This window comes from Taudactylus pleione, unplaced genomic scaffold, assembly GCF_031769625.1.
Source record: "Taudactylus pleione unplaced genomic scaffold, aTauple2 ptg000217l, whole genome shotgun sequence".
Lineage (NCBI taxonomy): Eukaryota > Metazoa > Chordata > Amphibia > Anura > Myobatrachidae > Taudactylus > Taudactylus pleione.
The window spans coordinates 5380382-5388358 of NW_028284619.1; the positions used below are offsets into that span (position 1 = coordinate 5380382).

General features: G+C 36.9%; 1 protein-coding gene across 1 annotated transcript; it reads left to right on the top strand.

Moving 5' to 3' along the window:
* Positions 1–275: 275 nt before the first annotated feature.
* LOC148517431 (interferon-induced very large GTPase 1-like) lies at positions 276–7615 on the top strand. The gene is given in 1 exon segment (XM_088478701.1): positions 276–7615. A coding segment is annotated over 1 exon segment (7236 nt). The 3' UTR covers positions 7512–7615.
* Positions 7616–7977: the final 362 nt, after the last annotated feature.

Genomic DNA, 7977 nt, shown 5'->3' on the forward strand with positions numbered 1-7977 from the left:
CTTTAGTGTGAAAGCATCACCCTTTTCTCTTTTCTTTGGCAGCAGTGTCAACTTCTGATTTAAGCCCAGTATAGACTTTCCTGCTTTGTATATTTGCATATACACATTTTGAAACAAATTTATAAGTCACATACTAATATGCATATAATAACATCCATTTGTTTACAAAAGAGCAGAAAAGAAATATCTGTTAATTATAATATGCAGGTAAAGTTTAAATATTAATAAGGTACAATTCACTTTATTAACAAGTTATCTTTGATTCTTCGACAGAAATGTCAGGAGAACCTCAAGAACCAGATGACAGTTCTGCTGCTGAAGAGCTGGTCATCAAACTGAAAGAGACTGGCTTGGATCCAGAGCACTGGTGCTGTGTGCTAGAAGAAAAACTGGGCATTAGAAATATTCAGTCATTACAGTATATACAGCCTGAAGACTGCTCACTACTAGAGGAAAACATCAGATTCCCCTGGGAAAGAAGAGCATTGCATAGGCTATTTAATATTCCAGACAGCAGTGTACAGATTGCAGAAGCACAAGAGAAGCGATGTCAGTCACTGAAAAATAAAAATGAACAAGCTTCTAAGATATTAACGCAGTTAAAAAAGTTAAGTTCTGAAGGGAAAAGTCGACAAGATGAGATTGTCAAGCAGAGTGAAGAAGAAATGTGGAAAGCCCTGGAGATGCCTACTGAATGCTCAGCACCTCCTGAAAAACCATTTGTGGATCTGATAGATTACTTTGAAAACCAAACTAAGCTTAGAGAGGAATCATATCTAAAGAAAGAGAACTTATGTGATGAAGACATCATTAAATGTGCTTCTGGGGGGCTGGCACTTGAGGGAATCTTCCAAACAAAAAATATTGAAGATGTGTTTAAGAAACGTGAACCACTTCTATGCATTCCAGAAAATTTCAGACTTGTTGGACCAGAGCAAAAACCACTTTTGCAGCAAAAGGAATTTACATCTCATGAAGAGGAATCACAATTTCAAAGACTTGTTGAAAAGATTGGGTTTAGTTTAAATAGTTCATTTAGTGTTGGATTTATGGGGTTCGGCCTAAGCAGCAGTATTGGTTCCAGAAACTCATCAGAGTCTGACAAAGTTAGAAAAGAATCCAGAGAGCAGACTTATGTGTGTACAACCAGATATAACTACATCCCTCTAGCTTCCTTTTACTTTACAATGGACCAGCTCAGACTTTCCCAGGCTGCACTAAAGACATTAAAAGACATTGAACAGTTAATTGATATAAATTCAAATGAACATATTTTAGCAGCAAGATGTGCTGAATTTTTCCAGAGATTTGGCTCACATGCCAACCTCGGTCCCCTACACTTTGGAGGAATATACTGGTGGAAAGCTTCCATTCAAGGAGTTTCTACCAGTCAGTTGCAAGAAGCAAAAGAAATGACATCTGAAGCACTAAATATGTACATGGGTGTTAGTTATGCTGGGAGTGGAGGAGGCATTGACTTGTCAACAACAAATTCACAGGGTTCCTCAAAGAAGTCTAAAATATCCACATTTCAGAAAAATATTCAGCTTTCTGTAACCAAAACAGGGGGTCCACCAGAAGCTGATTCTCTCGTCCATTGGAAATTGGGACTTGTAACCAGTAGCAGAACCTGGAGTGTCATAGATCGAGGATTTCAGCTGATACCTATATGGAAGATCATTACAGACAATCACAAGGATCAGTTCAAAGATAGTTTTAAACTTACTTCTTGCCTAATTGATCATTATACATCAGTGACTGGTCTCACCCCTGAAATGATGGTGGGAGAACATCTAGTAGATGATTTGGATAAAACAAAACTGTTCTTACAAGGAGTGAAATCCTGGAATGTTGACAATTCCAAAGAACATTTAAAGGAGCTGATTGACTTTAAACAGACGCTCAATGAAGCCACAAGAAGTTATAGTGCTTGGGTGACATTATGTCTATCAGATAAGAATCTACAAGAATTTTTAGTGAGTATTGTTAAGAAATACAAAGATAGTTCTGAACAAGACACATATCTCATAAAAGTTTCATTGCAACAGCTACTTGAACCACATATTTATTCTGTTGATAACTTCCTCAATTCTTCAATTATTATGAGATGGATTTATGATTCTGAGAAGGATGAGCTTGATCAGATTTATGTGTCTAATTTTAAGGAGCTCATTGATGTTTTTCATAATTCAATGGAAGAGGTTCTACATGCTAGTGTTGCCATGATGTCATCCACAGGAGATCACCAACAAGCAAAGGTTAAAGCTACAATACACATTAGTCTCTCATTGTATTCCTTCCTGAGAACTATGAGGAAGATAAAACAAACTGACACAGAATTATTGGTTATCTGCATTGCAAATAACTCTGGGTATTGTATGAAAAATCACTACTTCCGGGACCTTTTAGGATCTAAAGATATTGAGTTTATGAGAAATCAGATGCATGAAGTGTATCAGGAGTACACAAACCTCAGAAGTCAATGTGCTCAGCGGGCTCAAGCATTCGTCCTGTACACAGGTTTGACATCTGTAGGTCAGTATAAAGAAATCTCTCTGGAACAAAAAGGAGAACGTTTAAATTTTATAAAGAAACACCTGATAGGCTGTCTTTCACCCAATGTCAATTATATAATTGAACAACATTCAGAACATATTGATTGGAGTAAAATGGAAGATGACCTAAGAGCATTTAGCTACGGACACATTAAAAAAGAGTTTAAAACAGATGAAATTGCTAATGAACTTAATAATCTATGCCAGGAAGGAGCAAAAGATATGACAAATGATGAAGAAATGGACTGCAGCAACATGAATACACACTTTATGCAATTATTGAGGAGACTGGACCTTGACAAGTATTATCCACAAAAAATGAAGACCGCTGACTTCCATAAGATCTGTAGATCTTCCCTCTCTGAAACACAGATTTTGGAAGAAAAACAACTTCCTTTACATTTTTTGCAAAAATTGCTCATGTTGAATTATCGCGCACGATATGTACAATGTGGATTCAACAGTGATCCCATTCAGGATAACACAAGCAATGAAGATAATGATATGGACACATCTGGTGATATCTTCGAAGATTTCTTTGATGACTTTAATAAAGATTTTGAGCATCGAAGCACAAATAGTAAACAAACAATTCACCCTATGGATGTCCAGATGGTAATTTTTTATTGTGCTAACAATTTTATGAGACAATATATTTACACAAAACTATCACTCTGTCAGTTTGCTGTACCACTTTTAGTAACTAACCCCAACACAAACTCTATTGAGTTCCCACTTTGGTCTTTTCAAGAAGTAAAAAAGAAGTGGAAAACTAGAAGTGGTGATAATACAGAGAATGATAAATCTAATGACAAATTTATTAAGGAAACAGAAACTCCCATTGTATCCTTCATTCGTCTTGGCCCATCTACATCCTCTAAGTCCCAGATAATAAATTGGCTGATGAGTAAAAAAAGACATGACATCTTCTACCATCGCCACTGCAAAGGAAGCACCAAGAACTCTGTGCTAATGGATGGTGTTATAGAGATTGCCTGGTATTGTCCAGGTGGGAAGGAGGATGATGCATTTGATGACTGCATCGCATTCACTAATCTCCATGGTGATGCCAGAGACCATGATCAACAGGTAAAATTCTTGCAACAAATTTCATCTGTCCTTGTAATAATGGTCACTGATTCAGATGTAAATGAAACCAAGGGGAAAGGTGTGTTACGAGAATTATGGAAATCCTCTATACCATTAATTTGTTTACTTGCAGACAAATAACATTGTCAACCAACACCAGGAAGTAAAAGAAAAATAGGTATAAAAAATAGAAATGAAGCAGAATTGTTACAAGAAGTAACAACAGCTATACAATCATTATTAAATACTTTACAGTTAAAGAACTCCCTTAACAAATGTGCCAACATTGCCAGAGCTCTTGGATTTATGGTTGATGAAGACAAAGAACAATGCAAGCAAGGCAGAGAACAAACTGAGGTTCTGATCTCTATATTAAAAGAAAAACATGTATCCAACATGAAGGATGATTTTCTTCCTTTACAGGGTGATCTCTGGCACATGTGGTGCACGAAAGACAAAGAAATGACTCGACTCAAGAGAAAAAACAACCAAAGTATAGAGCAACAACGAAGTGACATTGAGTCTCAAAAACATTCAATAAGAAACAAACAACTAAAAAGAGCTTTTCCTCTCAATGACTTTATGAGATCTTTTCTACAGATTCTACACTCAAATGTTCAATGCTCAAGAATGTATTTTCTCCAGTGGTTTAAAATATATTTGGATGACTTCTCTTCAAACACTCTTTCATTGTTCTATCAGGACTACCACAAGGTGTGGTCAAACATAAAGAAGGAAAAGCAAATTGGTAAAAATAAACAGATTATAGAAAAAATGGGGAAAGATTTAGAAAAACTATCAAATAAGATCAATATGTCAACATTTGGGCTTGAACACATTCTGAGAGAACTTGGGCAAATCTACGAAGCCTTACAAACCTTCCCCAAAGAGAATAAAAGCTTTTCCAATTTGCCAAAAATTGTGGCAAGTCTCATGGTCTCAGGGTATCCAGTTGAATTGATGGATGGTGATGCTGCCCATGTGCCATTGATGTGGATTCGATCTATTCTGGATGAACTGATAAAAATACTAGGAGACAAAAAGCTTTATGTCCTCTCTGTACTGGGCATACAAAGTACAGGTAAATCCACCTTACTAAATGCTATGTTTGGGCTGCAGTTTGCAGTAAGTGCCGGGAGATGTACTAGAGGAGCATTTATGCAGCTTATAGAGGTAGATGAAGAACTAAGAACTGAATTGAACTTTGACTATGTTCTTGTTGTAGATACTGAGGGGTTAAGAGCTGTGGAGTTGTCAAACAAAAATGCACTTAATCATGACAATGAATTGGCTACATTTGTAATTGGCCTGGGTAACCTTACAGTAATCAATATTTTGGGGGAAAATCCCTCTGAAATGCAAGACATCCTACAGATTGCTGTCCAAGCATTTCTGAGAATGAAAAGAGTCAATCTACAGCCCAGCTGTCTATTTGTTCATCAAAACGTTGGAGAAATCACAGCCAAAGAGAAAAATATGGAGGGACGAAGACGACTTCAGGAAAAACTGGATGAGATGACCTTGTGTGCTGCACAGCAAGAGCAATGCGATGTCACCTGTTTTAATGATGTCATCAAATTTGATGTAAACACTCATATTCACTACTTTGCCCACCTCTGGGAAGGGGACCCACCAATGGCTCCTCCAAACCCAAGTTACAGCCAAAACGTGCAAACACTACGACAGGTCATACTCAACTCTGCAAAACAGGAAGCACAGCAAAATATTTTAAGCATTTCAATGTTCAAAACCCGTGTTGGTGACCTGTGGAATGCATTGCTCAATGAGAATTTTGTGTTCAGCTTCAAGAATTCTCTTGAGATTGCAGCTTACAACAAACTGGAAGTGAAATACAGCCAATGGGCATGGACACTAAGAGAACACATGCTGACACTTCAAACCAAAATCAATAACCAAATTCACAAGGATGAAATAAAATCAGTGAGTGTAATGTTTCTAAATAAAGAGTTTGAACAAAAATACAAAACAATCCTGGAAGATTTAAATACATTTTTTTATGATGAAAAAGATGGGGAGATACTAGTTCAATGGAGAGTGAATACAGAAAACAGGATTGCTACTATTAAAGATGACCTTATAGCAGAGATAAGGAAAAAAGCAGATGAACTAATCACATTATCAAAGGACAATAAAAAAATAAATAAGATAAAAGATAAATATGAGGAAATAATGTTTGCAGAAAGCAGAAAAATGGCCCTGATCTTGGAAGGGAAAAACTTAAATGATGAAGATTTGCAGGAAAAATTCAATAAAATGTGGAATACTTTCATTAGCGGGGCAACTGCGGCAATACATACTCCTGACCCACCACCAATCAAAACACATTTAGAAAATATTTTTCTAGAATGTTTCAAGCAAGAAACCGATCTGGTCGATACAATTAAAAATTCTTATAAGTGGACAAACTTAGTTAAGGAGTTCTCCAAGTACATTTCAACTAAAAGCAAGTATCTCTTTATGCATGAAAAGCTTTCAGATGATGACAGAAAAAAATTAGAAAGCGTAACCCGTGCTCTAAACAAGCGAGTAGATGAATATATAGATCAAAAGCAGCAGCAAAAAATGGATTATCAGTTTATATACTTTCATGAAATTCTGAACATCCTAAATACAGAAATAAGCTGTATGTTGGACCATAAGTTTAAATTTGTACGAGAATACACACTGTATGTGTCTCTGTTCTTGTGCCAAAAGGCTGCCCGCAGATTTAACCAGATCTCTGATGCCTTTAGAAAAGCCAATGATCTTGTTGTCTATCTACAAAGTAAGAGAGAACATTTTTGGCAGAGTTTTAAAATCTCTTGTGAAGGAACAAAACAAATCGCATCACTGGCCGACTTTCTGTGTAACACATTAAAGGAATCCATCCAACAAGGAGTGTATGAGAAGTCTGCAATCCAATTAGCTGGTGCCATGAAAAGTAACCACCTTGCTCTGAATGGGAACAGATCAAAATTAGAGTTCTGTCTACTTAAGTCACTGGCAGAGAAGGAGAACTTCCAGGATTATATGAATTATGTCACTGATCCTAAATCAGCAGTTCAAGCCTTTATTGGGGAATGTATTGACCAGTATTATAATGACAAGACCAAGATAGCAGTCACCCTGCACATTAATGTGGATCACTTCAGAAACATTATAATACAGGCTATAGGTACATCATCTGTAATAGTCAGAGACAGACATGGCGACATCAGCTCGTGGCTGGAAACTTTCTGCTCAGAGCTGGGAAGTGAGATGAATCTGTCCTGTGCTGACCTCAAAAGTGTGAAATATCAGAACATAACAGATATAGATTTTCTGAAAGAGGCCATGACACAGGCTATGGAAATTGTGGTGAAAGACCTAAAATGTGACTTTTCCAAGTGTGATCTGATCAATTTGAAAAAAAAGATTCTTGAAATACTATTTAGTGGGTTTCCGGGGTGCTGGCAAAAGTGTCCATTTTGTGGCGCAGTCTGTACGAATACTATTGCTGACCATGATGGGAAGCACAGTGTGAAGTTCCATCGTCCTCAAGCTATTGCTGGTTGGAGATGGTACAAAACAGATCACTTTTTCACAGGTATATGTTCCACTCTTGTATCTAGTGATTTATTATTTATACTTGATGATGACAGACGCTTTCCCTACAAAACCTACAGTGATGCTGGACCTCCTTACAGTAACTGGTCTATTACACCAGACAACTCCTCACTAACTTACTGGAAATGGGTGATCTGCCACTTCCAGTCTGCATGGGAAAAATATTATAACTTACGATTTACAGATCAGGGAACTATCCCCTCACAGTGGAAGAGCATAAATAAGCAGGATGTCATTTTGGAGTTAGACAAACAAATGTAAATGTCTAAAACAAATTAATTAAAATGTCTCACTGTATTTTAAAAACTAAAGAGAGCCTACAGGGTAAGGCTTACATGTGTCCTATAATCAGCATCAAAGATCAATTTATGCTTCTAGTGTAACTTGAGATAATTATGGGGATAAAATCAATTGACATTTTAGAACAGAATTGCACAGTAATTGTCTGGGAGAACATTAAGGGGTCTATTTATTAAGCAGTGTAAGGAGACAAAGTGAAAAGTGATTAGGTGCCAGCCAATCAGCTTCCAACTGTCATTTTTAAAACACAGCCTGATTAGCTGGCACCTTATCACTTTTCACTCTATCTCCTAACACTGCTTAGTAAATAGACCCCTAAGAATGTTCAGTACCATACAGGAAATAATCTGATTGGTTGTGAGATTCAGCAGTTATTCCACTTACCAGATGCAGGTCTCTATAACATAATAATGCTCCTACTCCTGTT